This window comes from Sinohyriopsis cumingii, chromosome 9 (genome assembly GCF_028554795.1).
Source record: "Sinohyriopsis cumingii isolate HCF-2022 chromosome 9, ASM2855479v2, whole genome shotgun sequence".
Lineage (NCBI taxonomy): Eukaryota > Metazoa > Mollusca > Bivalvia > Unionida > Unionidae > Sinohyriopsis > Sinohyriopsis cumingii.
In genome coordinates this window covers 74,744,392-74,766,453 of record NC_142969.1, presented here as the reverse complement: position 1 = coordinate 74,766,453, position 22,062 = coordinate 74,744,392, and the positions used below count along the sequence as shown (strand labels likewise).

General features: G+C 34.1%; 1 protein-coding gene across 1 annotated transcript in view; it reads left to right on the top strand.

Annotated features, from left to right (window-relative positions):
• Positions 1-370: 370 nt before the first annotated feature.
• Positions 371-22,062, top strand: part of LOC149792039 (uncharacterized) — a 67,824-nt gene continuing 46,132 nt past the window's right edge. Inside the window, exon 1 of the mRNA XM_089970533.1 lies at positions 371-651. Coding sequence (XP_089826659.1) covers positions 613-651 — 39 coding nt within the window. The 5' untranslated portion in view covers positions 371-612. The remainder of the gene's footprint in view (positions 652-22,062) is intronic.

Below are 22,062 nucleotides of genomic sequence, written 5' to 3'. Positions count from 1 at the left end.
CCCTCATGCAGAAATGATTCCAAACATCATATGCTTGAAAACTCGCAATTCCAAGGGAGAAATTGTTCTATCTGACTGAGTCTCTCTCTCTCTCTCTCGCGATCTCGCTATCTATCTATCTATATCTATATCTACATCTATATATATATATATATATATATATATATATATATATATATATATATATATATATATATATATATATATATATATATCTCGAAAATGTCAAAAATAGATAGTGCATAATTGTATTGTTCTTCTCTAAATCTGAAATAAGTTGTGTCATCCAAATTGTAAGTTTAACTGTCATCGTATGCTTTTAACCAAACCTACTGTGTACACCAGCTGGGATAGAGTGACTGAGAAACGTGCGGGTTTGCCAGCTCAACGCTTCACTAGTTGTGTGGGCTTTTAAAGATAATACTACAAAGTAAATTGTATCAGTGGTAATGCAGATTCTTGTTGCAGCGGATATAATAGTCTCAAAGCCATTATTCACCGCCATACATACTGCGTATTTGTTTCGGAGGTAGAAATTTGGCACGGTGCGCAAATATTGTGCTTGTTCAGGCGTAGATTAAGTTCCAAATCAAACGACTGTCTGCAGCGAAGATGTGGAGGAGTTTCAGAGTTTTCAAACCATGTCAGAGGGTAGGTAAAATTCCTATAATAAATGTGTCAATATTCAAGTAAATAAAACGCAAAATCGATAATCCAGACATTCCTGAGAAAATCAAATTGACGTGTATTTATAATGTAAAGTCATTTTGTATCTTATATCGATGCCTGCTTAGTTTAATAGTACTTATGTGGGTAGACTACAGAAAACAATCGTTCCGTAATTGGAAACATCTGTTTATATAAAGTGTTTCGAACATGCTTGTGAAATAGGTTCTTACATCTGAAAGAGAGTTGGCCATAAACACTGTTATACTTTCAAAATGATACTTGGAATATCCTGGCAATTTTGTTGACTCCTACTAAGGATGTAAATAGTGCTCATCGTCAATTACTACTAAGATCTTGGTTGTTCTCATGTTGTAATACCTTAACATAAATCACCCCATAGGTTGTCTCCCCTGATACCAATGTAATCGAACATTTTGAAGATATGTCAGAAGTATAAGCATTAAAATAAAGAGAAAAAAGAAGGAAAAATCAAAAACAAAATCATAATCATTAAGTAGGGAAGTGTTTGCCTTATACTAGATTAAAATGGGACATAATGCTTCTTAAGACACCCCAATCTTTATGGCGATTTATTCGTTTTTTTATCCTACAAATACTCAAATCTTAAAAAGCTGAAAGGGATCAGTTTGATTATATCCGAATCATTTTCAGTGTCTAACAACAAACAAAACAGACACGGAACGTAACTTTTCACAGCTAATTAATTACTTAAACTAATAAATTCTAATGTATTTTTAGAAATTTAAGAATTGACGAAATTAAAACAAAAAACAATTCTGCTTTTGTTTTGCTTTTGATGGTACCTTGTCAACTTTTCTTGACGTAAATGGGGTTATTATGACACTATAACAACAAAACGTAAAGGCAGCTCACAAGATTCTTTAATTTCGTCCGAATTCTTTTTTATTATTTTCTTTAAGCCGTCTAAGCACAGATTTGAATAGGGACTACGTATACTTTTGAAGGCCAACGTTATTTGATTTGCAGCTGGAAAAGACGGGAATATACCTGTTTATATCATATTTTGTTTATTGATTGATATCACCTAATTATGACATCACAATTCGAATAATATCAACAAGTGTGTTAGGATATGTTACTATATTGACAGGCGTAGAACCGTTTTCCACGTGCACACTCGTTAGTTCAATTCATAAAGCGCATTTACTTTCCAAGCACCATCAACCAGAATGACCAAAATCTCAACCGCGAACTCCTCTCCATTCCAAAAAGCAAACACACAACACAAAAAGTAAATACAGTATATAATGTATATCTTGCCATTAACAACAGATATATAACTAGTAATACTCCACTTGGTACACGCCATGAACATATGAACATATTGTAGACATGTTTATATGGCCTTTTGAAAATTAGAAATTTCATGAAGTGAACTTATAATTAGCATACTCGTCAAAGTATTGTGTCCTAGATTTTTAAATAAGGTTAAACTTGTAAATAAAGTCTTCAAGATTCCTTTCATTTCAGTCTGTAGAACTATTTACTGCTGTGTTCAGATATGCTTTGAGAGGAATATGTTATTTATTGTATTCAGTGGAACTAAAAAGTGCTCATATATTCTGGTCTAACACTATAGATTGGTATCATTATGAATTATGGATTATATGATTGTAATAAATCGAAACTGTTGGCATATCAGCTCATTCAAGGCTATTGGTACATCAACACATTCAATATTTGAATTCATTTGGAACACCACTAGATTTCATTCTGAACACAGAATATTTGGACCTAATGTACAGATAGTAGGATTATTTGGGATTAAATTCACAGTGCTGTAAGTTCCTATTTTTCACTGTATAACACAGAAAATAAAATTATTCGTTTTTTAATTGTAGTAAACTTGTTGATTTTTCTTATTTTTCTTATCGTTTTTAAAGACCATAAAGTCGTGCTAATTAATTATTAGTAGTAGTAGTATTGACGGTCAGATTATTACTTAATATTATATGTTTGAACTTATGTATGTCCTATTCATAAAAAACAACAAGACCCTTTTGTTTACGTCGCCATACTTATTTCATTATTTTGTTTGATGATATTTTACTAAGAAAGAAAAACTATGGAAACGGGTTATATCAGCTTTCACTGAAGGCTCATTCAGCAAATGTTCTTGCTGTTGTTCATTGATTAATTCATGTGACAAATCACGCTTGACGATTTGGCAACCATGCAACTTCACATGAAGAATCTATTTATGATCAAGGTAAATATTGCTTAAATAGTCCATTTAGCATATTTAATGCATCCTATACCATAAAACATATCAATAAAATAAACATGCATAAGTTTATATATATGTTAAATGTTTAAACAATGTAAAAAGAAAGTGAGTGCATATTCATTCATTTTTACTTTTTTAAATGAAGATAGAAAGGTATTAAAAACATGTTTTTTCTTCTCTTTGACCACCCTAATCCGGAACACAGATCTCTGGCATTGTTATTGAACAGGGCAATGGGCGTCCCTAACGCTGATAAATTTTTTATAGGTTTCTCTGATCTAATGTAGTTTAGCACCTGATATACGTTGATGTCGTTATCCTCGAATGGCGGCTCTTAAGAGAATCTAAGGTGCCTTTGTTGTGGTCCGACAACAATTGTCGCAAGGGCACTGAGTACACGCTGATATTTATTTCGAAGGTGTATCTTTACAAAATAGTTTTCATTTTATTTTCTTTAATGTTTTACATTTACGCTGACAGAATTTAGCTTTCAATAGGAGCTGTGTATCCAATGTTATCCTGGTCCCTTTAGAAACATACAAATCCAAGTACGGTATTTCAGTTGGTTGACAATGGGTCTAATAATCTAGGCAAGTAAACGAATATCAGAGTACTAACATGTGAAAATTTACACAACATCTACAATAAATATCCACATGAGGTCAGCATATGCTATATTTATTTTACACACATGTAACACAAACTTTATATTTCCTTTCTATTGATTTTTTTACCATGTTGCCTTAACAACAATGAAATATGATCTTGTCATTGAAAATTCGATCCAAATGACATGACCCGGATTATGAAACAGGACCGTACGAAACTTCATCATAATGTAATTATCATATATATATATATATATATATATATATATATATATATATATATATATATATATATTATCCTAGCCATGACTTTAACGCTTACATATGATAGATACAAAGTACACCCACAAGCTATGATTTTGTATAGCCTTTTATTTAATTATCCGTAACAGCTTTTAAGTGATAGTTAAAAGTTTTCTGCTCTGCCTTATTTTATATCAAATTCTCGAAAAGAATAGGGCACAGAACACTAGAAGTGGCTACACATCCCTCTTGTTTTTTCTCTATCACACGTACACACATATACAACCCAACTTACTGTGCAGAATTAATCGAGGAAAGAAGTATAATCCATGAAACTATTTGATTATTTATAATTGTTATGCGTAGGTAGAAAGGGGTACATTATAATCAGTCACCGTATAGCATGCAGCCACGAACTCAATTAAGGATCAAAGTGAAGAGATATATCTAGCCCTTCGTGTTTATTTCCATTAAATATAACACCAGCTATCATACATATTACACCCTTATCCATTATTTGTTTGCAAATGTTTACAACAACATTGTTATTTAAAATAGTGATGGGAAAATATAGAAACAGCTAGGTCATTAATAAAGTTTCATAGTATAATCTTTTAGATGCCATTAATGCTCTCATATACATTTACTTTAAACCATTTTACCCAATGTTTAACGCGTCTAATTCCGTTATATCAATATTTCATCTTCCTCCATCTTCGTGATCGATGTAATTATTGCTGTACAGCCGAAATTCATATTTACATGAGGACATCAGCTTGGACGGAAATAAAAGAGTGTATGTGTGTGTTTGTGGGGGGGGGGGGGGTTGGGGGGGGAATTTTCTAAGTAGCTTTTGACAACTTGTCAGACGTATCGCTTCAATGTCTGCAGTTTCGCAGTGTCTAGCACTGGGGCATCATGTAGCAGACATGCAGCATGATGACCCACCCAATCATATTATCCTGACACCAGGAATATTAGTCCTCACAATACCATCTGAATGCTGAGCGCCACGCAGGCCAGCTGCCTGTGCCATTTTTATAACTTTTGTATGATTAGGCAGAGGTTCGAACCCGAGACTTCTCTCAATCGAGACGGACACTCTGCCCACTTAGGCACTCTGAGAGGTCGGTACAAGATGTAGTTATTCTAATATGAAACAAATTTTCTGTGCACTATTTATAGAACCCAAAGCCTATGTCAACTCCCTTCAAATTCACAGTTTGACTTTCATTATGCATGTCCGCCCATTTGTTTACCATGTACTTTATGAGCGGGAAAACTTTGTCTTTAGAAGGACAACACTTGTGTTGACTTCAGTATATTTTTTACTCAGACCACGGATGTTTGTACATTCAGAAAAGAATAGATTACATCTAGGATATTGGTTAAAGTTTATCAAACGTGCTAGAAGATGCATTATTCAATGATAAGAAACTTGACGTGAACTATATATGAGAAAAGGTGTGGATTACTGCGCTCAGTGGGAAATAAAAGGTGTTATACATACACTATTTACTGACAAAATGATATACTACTGAAGGTAAAACGGAGAATTCGCAGTGGGTACATAGGTCAAAGCAACTTACACATAATAACGACGTAAACATTTCCATTTGATTTCAGTTCACTTATTCGACAATACCGATGATCAGCAGAGGAAAAACAAGAAGATAATATATATGATTAATAGAGTAATTTTAAATAGTTTTAATGAGATGGCTAAGTTTTATACATTGTTCGCTTTTATTTTTCTTACAACCAGTAATACCTGCCACGGTCATCCGTTTAGGAAGAAAACAAATTACATTATAAGCAAGAATTAGCTATGAAACATCTATTTTAATGAACGCCACACATGTCTCATTATTCCCATGTTATTACTTCCTGGAGGTCACTGCCCCTCCTCACACATTAGTTTGTTTATTACTCCTTCCCAATAGAGGAAATCTACCACTTGTTTCTACCTGAATTATTTCCTCCTCCAATGCCATCAACATCAGGTCTGACTTTCTGACATCCATTAATTTACCGATCAAGAAGGATTTTCTGCCATTTAAATATTTGCTAATGCAGGTTGTTATGCATACCAATATTGTCTAGGGGGGTTTCAGAGTATGCCTGTCGATTCCAGTGAGCTATAAATATGTGCTTACAAGTTTTAAACCAAATCACAATAAAGAACCTGTTTTCGAGTTAAGATTAATTTATTAACGATGATTAAATCAGGTTACTACCATAGCGACGTGGGGATATATTGTGCAGTATGTCATGTGAGAGGAATTATAACATAGATCAAGAAGGAAAATGCTGCGGCGTGAAGCCTTAGGACGTAAAAGATAAACAAATAAGTGGTCATTCGATTCATATTTCATAAGTTCTTGATTTAACATCAGTCTTCATATGTATTTAATTGTTGCCTAGTTACAGTTCGTGAGTAACCTTTTCTTTGGATTATTCATTGGAAATACAAGTACTGATTGACTTTGGACTAAAATATTATCGTTAGATTTATTGCGAATTCTTTCAAAGAAGGTTTTGGCAATGCCAATATGAAACTATCGACTTTTAGCACTTCAACGTGTTCAATGATTTTGATACATCAGCACGATCGATACCTGGAATTAATTCACTATTTACTTGGACTTGTGATCCAACGTTATGGATTATTTTGGATTTACTTCACATTACTGCACGTTCCTCTTAATGTTTCGTTTTATAGCTGAGTGAATTATACTGTTTGTTACAAGTTGTAAAGAATTATAGTTAGTACATTAGCAATGTAAATTAAACAATAATACCTGGTGCAAAATGTGTTATTTTTGCCACATAATTTTGTTCTTTTTGTGGTAATTCAAGTTTGTGTTAGATTGTTGTTGTTGTTGTGTGGTTTAACGCCATTGTTCAGCACACGATAGGCTATGCCAGGCGGCCATTATTAATGGTGGAGGAAGAACCCGGGAAAACCCTGGGAAGAACCACCGACCCACGAGAAGCTACTGGCAAGCTTTCTCACATACCCACATTGGCCGAATCCTAGACTCGAACCCACGCAGATAGAGATGTTTGTGTTAGAAGGCATTTGCTTGACATGACAGATTTTCTCTTGATAGTATGTTTTCAATAGGAAATTGGGATATAATTCTAATTTTACCTATTAAAGTGAAGAATATAATCTACGAACCAACAGAGCGTGTCTCCTAGCAATTTGTTTTACAGATATGAAAAAGGAAGTATATGTAACCTACGTACACAAATGTCATGTCAGAAACAATAGCAACCCTGAGCAAACAACAGACGCTTAGGATATGTATTAAGCAAACTTCTTAAACACGCGTCATGTAATAGCTTTTGTGTTTCTTATATCTGCGAATTAGATGCTGAAACCTGCATTGTAACTGAACCTTTCAAACCCGGCTTAACTTTTTAATTTGCCATTCCACGCTGAAGCCAAAACCAGCGTTACTGAATTCAGCAAATGTTAATACCACTTTGTACAGAATACAAGTATTGGTGTTAATTGACTAGCAAACGATCATTCTACTTTCTACAGAGTAAAAAGTATTCGTGCTCATTTATTAGCAAACTTTCAGTTAAAATCATATAAAAACTAAACAACTACACTGATGAACAATGGTAGGACTCAGTAGCCCAATGATGAGCCCAATGAGTGTCGTGTGTCCTAGAGGAGACGTCACACTGTGCACGTATTTAGGAGGTAAATGTTACGTATTACTGTATCAATAGGGAAGTATAGTTGTGATTTGTTTTATCCAATTGATCCAACGCGATTTGCTTCAAGGTCCATTTTACTCTGCATCACAGTGGTCGTTGTTGGGGTCGTGTGATGCCATAGAGATAATATAATGTCCACCAACATGAAGACTAGTAATGGATATCTAAGAGCTATGTAGAGTTTTTCCTACTCCCGTACCTAACTTTGAAATAGAAATGCAAATTTCTAAATAAAGGAATCTTGAGAATGTATATCCCTTGTGTGCATCTATTGAAGAACATATGTGTTTTTAGATCAAATGACCGCATCCAAATATAAAACTGCATGTGTATATTAGTCGCCTTACCAATTTCATACACGCTTTGAACAAAATGGAATTCGCATTCATTTATATTTTTATTTGCAGTAATTTGAAGTATCTGCATGGATGTTGAGGATTGTGAATATTTTCATGCGATGCTTTCCTAGCTAAATATTTATCACAAGCCAACAAAAGTCCAGGTTTTTCCATATCGTATTCATTATATTTAGTCTCTAGTTTGGCTTAAATGGACAAATCGGACCCGTCTTCATACATAATAATCAGGAGCTTTCTGTTTTCATAGCTTTGTCGAGGCAGTAGTGACTTATAAAGGGGATTTCTGGCCCAAAACCCTATTTCATATTGGACAGCAAAATTACCGCCCTTTCCATAGCCTCCTTAAGTTATTTATAAACAACTACGAAAACAAATTTTGTTGAGACAAGAAACATTTTTAATTGTTGATTACCCGTCGAGGATATGATATTCAATCGTCGCCGTCGTCAAACAAAATAGGTGCTTATCCAAAAGCAACCCTATGTATAAGATTGCTCATATATTTCATACAAAGTTTTACTACGAAATTGTTGGACATTTTTATATATGATTTTTCACACAAAATTGCTAGATATTTCTCGAGATAGTTTTAAAGTTTCAGGTTTTGCAATAATTTAACTCTCATCGACCTGACAAAACAGATACATATTTATTTTACCGTTGATAAGATACTTAGGTCCTAACATTTAATTCAGTTTCCATGAGGAACTATTGTCTTATTAAAGTAACATTGTTTTAGCTCATCATCTACTGCACTCTTTGCGTATTTGTTTTTGCCGTATTGGATTCTTTTCGTCGTTAAGCACAAACTTCATATGTTCATCTTCATCTTTAACGTGATATCTTTCACCGTAATATCTTCCATTTTATTTCATATTTCACTCAAAATTTGTTGAATAATGTTTCTCATATTTCAAAGCTCTGTTTGGAATCGTATCAACAAGTAAATCGTCTTTGACTCGTAGTTCCTGTATCAGATCTTGTATGAAAAACATTTCCCCTCTGACATAACCTCTAAGTTGATGCAATATTTTGTTATAAAGTCGCTGTTGCTATCCTACAAAACTCGTTCTTGTTATCTTAACACATTCTCGGTCTAGCTGATCAACATCAGCGATATGAATCTCATTTTGAGGGTTTAGCATAAAATTATGAAAATCTTTTGCGACTTTGATTGATTTTGATTGACTTTGACTATGATTGACTTTGATTGACGGAGGATCAATTTCTTTAAACCGTCAAGTGTATATATCTGAAACATCGTCAAACCTGGTTAAGTAACTTAGCTCTAAAAACATGAATCCAAAAATACTCGTACTTGTCTGTGTTTTTTTTTTTCAGGATCAAGTGTAAATTGATAAGAAGAACTAACATAAATACTAGGTGTTATATATAGCATCATCTATCTTAAATCATCATTTGATCCTTCTAAACCCAAGGAAAATCTTCGTCCAACATTAGCATTTATTCGACTTTGCACTTGAAATTTCCGAATCGCAACGGCCTCTGGACACTGCCTTTCGATCACAAATCTAGATGTTTCTCTGTTTGTAATCCACTTTAACGTGTCAGATAAAGGACTATTAAACTCCAATGCATATTCTGTCATAGTTTTCCAAATAATAACTTGATACACTTGCTACAAAACCCCAACGGTTATTTATAGCATCGGCAAGATGTCGAATGTCACTGGCACCATTTTTAGCTCTTTTGTATTGCCACTAATCTCTTGTTCAACACTATCCACGTACTGTTTCTTGGTAGCATCGGATGTATCAACGGATACATACATGGAAGTTATCTTATTGGCATCCTTATCGATCGCACCTGTAAATGTACCACCGGGTTTTTAAAGATAATTGGCATCTTCAGAAGCAATCGTACTCGCTGTTGTTGCACATATCTCAGTGTTAGCATAAAATTTATTTGTAAGATCTAATATGGGGACTAGATTATAAGTCGTTGTTATTTTATTCGAGCCCATGCTTAAGATACATGTCATCGTATCACTGGATTATATATATATCCGGATCGTCCCACAGGATAATGACAACTTACTGTAATCAGCCGAGCTAAGTTGTTCGTAACTTACCTCTTGCGAGATTTTATGTTAAAGGGAGGGTTTTCAGTTTCAAGATTTACAATATGTTTTTACTCATGTTGATAATTCCTGTCTTCTTTCCACCCCACAACGATAACGTACCATTACCGACAGTATTACGTTTGGCAATACTTACTGCTTGTGAGCTACCTGCATTAATAGGTGGATATGTTGTCTCAACGTATATCACTCGCAGCCCTGACAGGAAAATGTGTTTTTTTATAGATCTAACACTAGTTGTTCTGTCATGAAAACATTAACCGTCGTTATGACACCGTATTTGTTGCAATAATTTGTTCGATCAAATATGTTGTTGTATTGCAGTTGTTTCAGCAGATGTACCAACTAACGTACCAAATGTTTTGTTGTTCTTCGTTATTGTAATTGCTGCTGACAATCTGTTACTGAAAGATATATTTAATCACGATCGAGTTTATATCTACACGATGAATCCCCAACAGGACAAATACAGATTATTAAACAAGTACAACGTAATCTAACACATGAACTTGGTGATGGCGAAGATATATTTGTTATAAGGACACCTGAATATCTTGTTCCTGTTGCCGATCAAGACTCGGTCGAACATACGAGTATCGTTTTTGATGATATCCAGTTGAGTAATGCTGAAATGGATACGATCAAGTCTTACTTTCTTTGTGGAGAAATCGAAGATGTAATGCAATTTATATTGTCCAGAGTTTTTATAACGTTGATCGTTTTATCAGAAGAAATACGGGTTGTTTTATATCGTTCAAACAACTTGACAACATTGACGTGCAGAATAAATCACGATAATAATGCAGTGATATTTCTAGAGAAACATTTGCTGAGCTGTAGGATAGGTCCACTCATGGAAATCAGATTTTATTCAATGAACTTGCGAGAGATACCAAGCATACGTTTCGACGCGGATTTGACAAGTTCTTAGACCGGAAAGAAGTATAAAATTAATGTGTGTTATTAACAATGATGGACAAGGAAGGCGCGGATAAATCTCTAAAGAAACATGTGGCTACTAGAGCTGCAATTAAGAACAACGTTGAGCGAGAACGTGTTGGACAACAACAAACCGCATCAAAACCAGCAACACTCTTTAGGCCCATCACCGAATCTGCACTTGGCAAGCATGTCGGTACTGATAAAGTATCACCTGAGGAAATAAAAATACTAAAATAAAAAGGTTTGCAAAGACTACTCGAGGAATGACAAAAAAAAACTTTCATGGGATATTGGTGAGCGAATTTGTAAAATTCATTCTTTGGAATATTTTAACTTTGAGATTAAAAGAAAGATGTTAATTTTAACAATACACGAAAAATAAGATTATGGACTAAAAATGAAAAAGATAATTTTCCGAAAATATTGAATAATTTAATACAAAATGATTCTGCAACGGAAATTGATGTTGCTGAATAATATTATCAAACATTACGACAAGGTGTTATTGCCAAGATATATTTTGAAGTCTTTGATAGAGTTTGAAAATCTGAAAAGGTTTCACAGCTGCAAAACATTTGCGACAATGACGAAATAAATAGAAGATGAGGAATTAAATAAAATGGAAAAAGAAAATCAGAGGAGTATAAGATATGATAAATAATTTGAGACGGATTCTGAAGAGGATGTTGTGGAACAAACATCAGGTAAAGGATTACAGATATGTCACTCGGCAGGTAATATTATTAATCGACTGATATTGGTAATATCACAAAAATAAGCTGTAATCACCATCACCGAAATCAATAATGGCATAGCTGAAATACTTGTTCATCTCAGATAGAAAGGATCTTTAACGACGGACGAGTATTATCTGTTACACAGCGACCTGATTTGCTAACTCAGACTTGTTATTATATTCATATATGTGAATAACAAATAAAAATGCCGTCGATGACGCTGCCACTCGACTTATCTCAGACAACATCAAACAGCACAACCTGTTACATATTCTATAATCATGTTATTGAACTTGCTCCCGGTGCGCCAGCGTCCCAAAAGCATTGTGAGATATTATTAGTATCTGCTACTGTAAGTGACTCCATTACAAATGTTTAAACTAACGTCAAGAACGATTTTACGTTCGGGTTGAAAACCAATGGAGTCATCGACTGGAAATCTGTTAAGATACCACGAGGCGCCTACAACGTCACAGATATCATACAAAAATCAAATATGTTATAACTGCTGGCAGTAGTGGTCTATCATCTGATAATTTCGAGATCATTTCAAACCACCACACGATTCGAGAAAGAATAACACTAAAAAATAAATTGTTTATCGATATAGTAGCCAACACACAATTGGATCATTGATCGAATTCAATAAACAACATTACGGATCTGATACATGTGCGACAATATCATATGACAGCATGTTAGCCGTCAACATCACGTATGTAAATACAATCTTGATAAAATGTTCTATTGCAACTAGACCACACACAGCACGACTTAGCCAAGAAAAACGGTTTATTTGTTTAGCCCTGATGTTCCTTCGGGTTCGTTAATGCAAGTAACTCGGAGACAGATAATATACTATTCTAATAGTGTCGAAAATCGAAAATCGTATATCACGATCACACTTACCGATCAGTAAGGTCGTCAGATTCATCTTAGCAATGAAAATTTATGCTTACTATCTTCATCTGCGCGTCAACGGCTGAACAAAGTCAATTATATCAGACATTTATAAAACAAAATGAAACAACGAAATCTTTGTCACAGAAAAATTGTAGTCGGCTATTTTGGAAATATATTTTTATAAATAATAGAAAATATACCTGGAATAGCTCACAAAGATGCAGACGCGTTAAAAGCTTTTGCAACAGGAGCGGCACCTGCAGTAGGAACAGCTGTCGAACAAAAGGTCGCTGATAAAATCAAAGGTGGGGTGCCAAGAGGTTCAGATATAATAAAAAAAATTTCTCAAAGTGCTCCATCAACAGAAACAGCACGTGCGATGATAACAAGAAAAGTATTGTCTCCTGCTGTCAAAGATGTTGTTAGAAAGTTAATAACACGATGTCGCTGAGTTTTAGGTTGTTTAAATTAAGCACGCTTTTGTCTAACGATTACAATAACAAATGTCTCTGAAAATATCGTAAACATGCTGATGAGATACAGAGTTCGAATACATTGAATATCTCGAAAAAACACTAACGAGCCGAACAAGATGGATATCCGAACATTTAATACATGAAACGAAGATGTGTTTTATTGCCAAACAAGACAGTAATCGAAGTACAAGGAAGTATCACGACAATGGCTACATTTCCAGAGGCATTTGGTTGCTGGTGTTGATATTTCATTAGTGGATAACGGATGGAGTTTATTCAAAAGCATAAGGTTTATCAAATTAAAGTGGCAAATTCAACCGATAGCACATGGTGAATAACAACAGCTCATATGGAACAGTTACCGAGACATATTTGTTGTTTTTTATAAAAAGGAAAATCGTGGCAGCCAGTAACTAAACAGTTCTGATTTTACTAGCTTTGTAATAAGGCGAATATTCGTCAGAAAAACATCTAATCAATATCCTGAACGAGCGATCGAATGAAATGTTACGAATTATAATACCAGAACCGTGTCTCGTGCTTATATGCAACCGACGGAGGCGATGAAATACATAATCTAGCATTAGCTCAAGCTTATCGAAAAATGGTTTCACTAAAATAGATTTTAAAACGTATCGCGTTCACCAAAATTACTTCTAACACTATGCCAGATAAATTAAATGTTGAAAGATAAGCCGTTTATATTTGATTTGTCAATGGCACAAATAACAGCATTTGCCAGATCGAAAGCTATCCATCTTTAATCGATCGGAATAAAGATAGCTACTTTAGCAAAACATTACTGCCAAAGTTATTTCGTGTGCTATGAACGTTGGGTTTAGCTGCAGCGTCATATGCAATATCGGAAGCGACAAAATAGCTGTATCCGAAGACGTAGTCACCAGTGACACAATCAAACAGTTGCTGTAACAGGTTTATATATAAAATCTAACTTTTACCTGATCAATGATTATAAACAATGCCGACAACATGACTATGTAAAACGCCGATGACAAAAAAAAAGAACCACAAGAACGAAGAGCAACACAGTCTGGGGCGGGTTAATAGACCCGCTTCTAGCAGGGATTGCAAGAAGGGTATTGCCAATCTGTTAGGGAGAGGACACAAAAAGCAGGTATACCCAATGTGAAGACGGACTCGTGGAATTCGGGGCCAAGGACTGATGCTACGGGGAAAGAGAAGATGAACTCGTCCGCATTAAATAATTTTGAAATTACTGATAAACTTAAAGGTATCAGCAGCTTTATCGGTGTATTTTCCACAGACAAACTAGCAAATAGATAACCAACTGCTGATCAAAGCTGTGTCATCAGTATAAAAGATTTCAAGGACGGATCTGGAAAGCATTTGGTAGCACTCTCCGACAACAATTTTGTTACTCGTTTGGTTTTCCTCGGAGTGATGTACATCACAAATTATATAATAAAAACTATACTTCTCATCAATTTCATCCAGTTAGAACTTCATCTTCTTGTTATTAATGCGTTATGTTTATCTTGCAGATGTCCAGGTTTGTTGGCGAACCAGTTAACTTTTTAAAGTTTATTTTGCAATAAATCCCGTTTCTTATTGTCAGCAATGTTCGTAAAGCTACACAATATTAGTTTTGTCTGACACCAAGTATAAAACGACAACATACTGTCTCAAATGTAGAATCAAAACCAATAACATTGATGTAACCACATAAACAACCGCTAATAACAAAAAAGATGCTAAAATGTTATGTGATGTCTGTGGTAAAAGACACAGCATGTTCCTTAAACAAGATAAATCAGGTAATATAATCACCGGCGTTTGTGCAATAAAAAACCAGAGTGTTAGATATATTTGTTATCTACCGAGTGATAAGAAAACGTAGTAATAAAATTTAGTTAAATGGCGCTGTTACCGTGATAGTTTTAACAATTGGATACCAACCATTAAAATTAAATAGCTTTGAAAAGATCGCTGTAAGTCTTCTTGTATTTTAGAAGAACAGTCTTGCATTGGACATATTAGCACAATGATATCAGCTATCGTCTTCCATGATCTATTAAATCTGTCAAAATGTTTAAAATCTAAACAAAATAAAATGACGTTTTATGTTTTTGACGACCATAATCTTCAAGTTGTTTTATACGTATAAACGACTTTAGCATCTCCCAAAATATATACTTCTCTGGGACAGTAAAATGATTTTTTTTATCGCTTTGGCATTTATGATATTTGACGTTATTTTATATAGTGATTGCGCTGCAATATAAACTTGTTCATGTCGAGGTATAATACATTGTTCATCAGGAAGCTGATCATCTGGTACAGGAAACAAACATGTTTCTTTATCAAGTTGTGATTGTTCTACAATCTGCTGTAAAGCACCATTATTAATCAGCAGACCACTAGCGGTCCGAGTAATATTTTGTTTCACATTTGTCTCAAGATCAATAACAGTTCGAAGATCAGCTATTTATTGAAACTTATCATATTCATCAGCAACATTATACATAAAATATTTGTTTAACAAAGGGTAATACAAATGCCAGACGAAATAAGGAGTATTGTCAGAGCTAAAATCTCAAATATGAACATGTTTTTTTGACGTGGTTAACGTTTTTTGTGAACAATGACCAAACGGATCTGTTAGCAGATTTTGCGGTATTGGAACCTGAAAACGATGACAGAAATTATTTGTCTGATATGACAGGGAAATTGTCATGAAATGGGCCCACTGTAGATTGACCCGATAAAATCTTGGAGACATTTTAAAGTTTCATGTACGAGAAAACTGTGTTTTGTGTTAAAAAGTTGAATAACATGGAATGATTTGTTACTCGAGATAATGTTCTGAACACATGCCAACTTGAAGAGGCTATAAGAAATATGTTCGTGGAGTTATTAACGCTCTGGCCCACTTCGAAGTAGAATGAGAAAAAAATAATCCTATTATGCTTACCAATGTCTAAGTTGACCAGTGTTGAAATAGGGAAAGATTTCTATCGAATAGGACATAGAAGCTCTAAACAGATACGTATTCTTGTCACCAGCTAAAGAAGACAGTTAAAGCCTTGTCACTTGCTCCATGTTATTTGTAAGGACCCTTTCTGTCGTCTATTGTATAGCTAGCCTAAATCCGAAACATTGTATCAAATAAGTTGACACGAAATGTGCCAAAGCAGCCGGTATATGGCAGTCCAAGAAACATCTGCTTTACTTCATTCATAAACAAATTTAATCAACCAAAACGTAAAGCGCCTACTAAGCGAGTGTACATGATTTGTTTGCGAATCAAAACTGCTAGAGTCTGCGTCCATTGTTTGTTTACAATAGAACGTAGTTCCTTTATGAAGTTGCGAGTAAAATATTGAACGATTCTGACAATGCAGAGTTAACGGAGTAAAAAATAATGAGAATATAATAATAAAATATTTCTCAGCTATTATTATTGAAGGAAATGATATTTCTAAATTAGTTGCTATAACTAATCTGGGAGTTTGAATGTTTGTACGTTTCCAGCATTATCTCGTCTGCAGTTTTTTTCCGAGTTAGCAAGATCAAGATCGTTAAGACGATTATCAACTTTATTGCTGTTGATATGATCAATACCTAAACCACTTGGGATGAGTCCATGAAATATCTCGTAAACTAAACGATGTGAGTAATATAATAAGATTTGATTAGTTTGTGTACCTGTAACCATAACCATCAGACTACCGGTATTACGGACACGACCAATATTGTTTCTTGTTCGGACGATTCCGAGAACACCTTCTCTGTAACAATTGTATATTGGATTTAAGTTCATCTCTGAGATAAATTTGAGATGTCCTGATCATTGACATTATAAACTTGCAATCCACCTGGAATGTCACCATTGAACAGTGCCCGGATAATAAATTCATGTAAAACATTTTTGTATGTTCAATATCATCTTCCACTTTTACTGTTTCATGTAACCGTCCGATGTTAATATTCCGATCCCATTTTTCGTTTTGAGATTTATAACGACATCAGGTTCATTGGCGGCATACACGTTATATTTTGGATGACACCAGAATATTTCCTGGCATTTTTGGATCGTTTATGATGATAGGATGTTGGTATAAATTTGCCATGATATAATATACGTTTTTCAAATCTCTAATTGACAATTTCGTTATCGTACTATCAGGGAAATATAAAACACAATATTGTATGATGTAGAAACTTGCAGATATAGCGAAACGATGTAGGTTTGTGACAAAATATCATCCGAAAACAATTGCAACAGAATTTGCCAGATTTGACATCAGTTTTATATTTGATATCAACTTCAACTAGCAAATTTCTCATCATCAAATCTATTTCATCTACGTCAACCAACAGTAAAATCTGAACTTGAAACGCACAAGTGTCTGAACATTATTGTGCAAGTACATGTTCCTTTTTCAAAGATGAGTCTTTCATTGGATCGGCAATTTAATCAGATTTAAACATCTTAGAAGCAATTTTAAGAACTAGCTGATCCTTAAATTACTTCACTATCCCGCCGAGTTTTGATTGGAACAAACTTGATGTCATTGTCAGATGATATATTTCAAGAGATACAGACACAGTAGAGTAATGTACAACATCTCGATTAGACTGGAGATTTTTTAAACTAGTGGAAAATTTGTTTCATACTAATAAAATACAATTCTCTTCGAAATAACCCATATGTCGATCTGCCAGCGAAAATTAAAAACACAATATGTTCTATAAATGTCATGAACATCGATAAAAAGTGTTTTCAACGGGCATTTTTATCAGCGTTATTTCCAGTAGATAAACAAGCAAACAGAGTAACAAATTTCATCTATCATTAATACTATCTAAACTTTTCCGGAATTGTATTTCCAGTTTCGGAGTATCAAATTCCAAACTTTGAGAAACAAAACATTTTACCTTTACCAGGAGGTATTAATTTATATGGATTCGTTGATGATACATAAAAGATCTGCCCAAGATATATCATCGATCGAGCCAAATCAGATCTTGTAAGATTTAAACAAACAACAATACACTTGCGATTTTATAAAAGCCACTATGTGTGGATTAAAAACTTTAACGGGTTATTTGTTGGGCAGTATAACAAATGCAAACAAAAGAAATTTGTTTGCGTCAGATACTTCCACTGATGCAAGTCACAGCTGATATTATATCGTGATCATGAATATTGTTCTTACGTGCAACGGATATCCATACCAGGTAAAGATGAAAATATATTGCAGTTTACAAATTAGATACATAATATGAAAGTTCCTTTTATAATCTACTGCGTATTTGAGTCCATTCTTCTTCCTGTTCTAGGAGGAGAAATTAACCCTGACAAATCTTCTACAAGAAACATAGAAGAGCATGTTCCATGTGAAGTCGCATATAATATTGTATCCGCTGTTGTCAAACTTTTATCAAAACCTGTTAAACTTTATCGTAGAACTAGTCCTGCTCTGTGGTTGTTAAAAGCCTTTATCAATGAGGTTGACGAAATTACGATATTGCTCGATAGGACAGTGAAAATGATACCCCTAGCCGTAAAAAAATAGAATTTAATTCCGCAAAACATGCCACGCCTGCAAGCATGAGTTCACGTCTGGACTTGTCCAGGAACGAGTAAAATATCAGTGCCATATTATAGGTGAATACCGTGGCCCAGATCATGACAAATACAATCTTAAACATAACGCACCAGATTCCGTTCCTGTTGCTGCTCATAATTTGCGTGAATACGATTATATAGTTATAGTACATGGATTCGGTAACAAATTTATCATAAAAAGTAATATGGTAAAGTATAAGTGTCCAGCTTATGGCGGCATCATTAGATTAACTCATGAAAGTTTGTGGAAAATATGATAACTTGACTGATCATTTCGGTCACAAAGCATATTTACGTAAAAGACAAGGTATATTTTCATACGAGTATCTTGACGATTAGATCAAATTTGATGAAACAAGTTTACCTGACCAGGAAAAGTTTTATTCCAGGTTAAATCTTGAGAGTGCCAGCAATGACGACTATCATTACGCTCAAAAAATTTGGAATGAATTCGAATATAAAACCTTCGTTGATTATCATGACCTATAAACTTGAAGCTAAAAAGACCAGTTTCTGTTGGTATGGAAGTACTTGAACTGTCAAAATGGCTGCTGTGCCAATTTCGAAGCGATTTTGTTAAGGTTAAATGGCCCGGTGCAGAGCGGTTATTTTTAGAGATACTGACCTGCTGATATACAAGAGAGAATATGATTATATTTACAAAGAATTTTGTGAACACCAGGATCTATTTGAACTTTCAGATTATGTCACAAATAGCGGATAGCATTGTGATGACAGCAAACAAGTAACAGGAAAGCTTAAAGATGAAGTTTGTATGAAAATTAAAATGGAGTTCATCGGATTACGTAGTATCATGTACTGTCTAAAATTATCAGATAATACGCTTTAGAAAAGTGACAAGGGATTTAAAAAAAATTTGGCCGGGAAGGTCATAGTATTTGATGATTATAAGTTATAGTGGTCATGTCGAAATGATGACAACAAAATCAAATTACCATACCATTAAAACGGATGTTATAATAAGGTATGACCTTTTATATTTCGATGATGAACGATATTGTTCTGATGGCATTAATATATTCGCGTTCGGATATATATAAAAAAATGTGATTTTGATTTTAGCAAAGTAGATATTTTAGACTGGTTGATACAGTGAATCCCTAGCAATTTTGTGTGAAATATCAGATTTAAAAATTGCTAGCAATGACGTAGTAAATTTTTTGTGAAATGTCATTTAATATTCTCTAGTAATTTTGTGTGAAATGTCATTTAATATTCTCTAGTAATTTTGTGTGAAATGTCATTTAATATTCTCTAGTAATTTTTTGTGAAATGGATGAGTAGTCTTATAGAAGGGGAGTCATTTCTGATTCAAACACTATTATGTTTGAAGACGGCGACGATTCTATAACGTGTCTTCGACGGGTTATCAACTATAAAATGCATTTTACTAACTTGTTGGGGGGGGGGAATTATGTTGTTGTCTAATACAAGAAAACAAATGGGTCAGAAACCCACGTACGGACCTCTACGGAGGCGGATTAAATATTTTCCAATCTGTTCTGTCCTTGCCTGAACAAATTACTGTTTTGCAATCCAGCTGAAGTAGGGAATAACTAGAAAGTTTCGTCGTCACACGCGACTAGTATACCTAGCGTATATGGGCCTGAACAAAACCTATGGTCCTATCAATTGAAGGACCGAACAAATCAAATATCTGATTAACAACATGGCAACCTGGTGCTTCCTCATTTAAATGACTTTGCAATAGGCTCGAAAGCTATGCAACCATATCACATATTTAATGCGTATTATGTGTACATTTATAGGAAGATAATCTTGTATAAGTATGATCATTCCTAATTATTTTGTGAGATAGCTAACGTTCTCAGCATTGCATGTTCTAGAAAGGGACAAAAACAGTTATCTTTATGCATAAACTAATTTGGCTGAATGTATGTAGAACAAGAATGTATGTGCGGTAAATTATTATGATCAATCCCATATGACTGAGAAGCAATTAAATAGTTTACGAAGAAAAAATAATATCTAACTGATACATACTCATACATTTATTCCAAGGACATCAAGGGTAGCAATGGCTACTTGTGAAACAAGTTAAAACAAGAACTGGTTCTAACGAAGACTTAAATAACCCTCAAATTTATAAATATCTGAAAACAATTCTCTGTTTCTATTTATTGCTTTCTTGGGGGGAGAGGAATGGGTCTTCATGAGGTAACGATTCTGCTTAACTGTCTATGTTCAGAGAAAACTTCAAGCCTCCACCCCCATATTTTTGGTCATGGTTTCTGAAGATTATATTTGGATATTCGGGTACTTTGAAAGCGTAAGAATCTTTCACAAAGCGAATGAAAACGTGAATTTTCATCCAAATATGTGTAATATATATATATATATATATATATATATATATATATATATATATATATATATATATATATATATATATATATATATATATATATATTACGCAAATCTGGTTTGACTGGATTGAATTTGTTTCTTACTGACAATTATCAGATGTTTAACGTGACACATCCATCATTTAACAATAAAAATGAATATAATGTTTTATTTGCATTGCTTACATGGTTTTTAAGGCAAATCTAATATATGTGCTCCTCTTGTGAACCATTAAAGTTATTAACTGAAATGGATTTCGGATTTTAAAATTTAGACTTGTGCGACACCAATAAAATTGCAAGTATTTGGGCTGCACCTCATGCCAAACAGCATATGAAAAATATAATTTTGAAAAGTGTTACACACTTTGCAGGTATACGTATGTTCATTTAAACTGTTCATCATCATTGCCAACAGCAAAACCAAAAACAAGTTAGACTAAACTTAAAAAGATACTATATATGTTTCGTTTCCTTGAGCTCCGTTCGCAAAAAGTATTTATATAACTTATGCTCTGCCCGTTACGGTACTAAAAGGCATGGGCCGTCAGCATCTCTAGTACTCCCTTTTGCAGCTGCAATGCTGTTTCTATCAAAGGGGTATATGGATGCTCTTCAATCCTTTTTTGTATTCTAACTCGCATTTGATAAAATGATGAGTATTGCATTTAATAATGTGGACACGATAACGGAGGGAAAAATGTCGTTGAAGATATATTTCATGTTTATTTTCAGATAAAATCTCCAGGTAGATGTTTGCAGCAGCACTTCGAATTGATACTCATAGTTGTTATTTTGTTGGTATGTTTCTTAATAGTATTATCTTTATACCAGAAAGAAGGACTCAATTATGTGGAGAAGAGTGATTATGTTTTTCGGAAAGAAAACAAACCATTCGGACGATTTATTGGCACACTTAAAGAAAGAAATGTGGATGAAGGTAAAAAGTTCAACCATGCAACCATTCCACCTTTTACTTCATTTACGTCATGGATAGATTGACAGGAAAAATAGTTCAA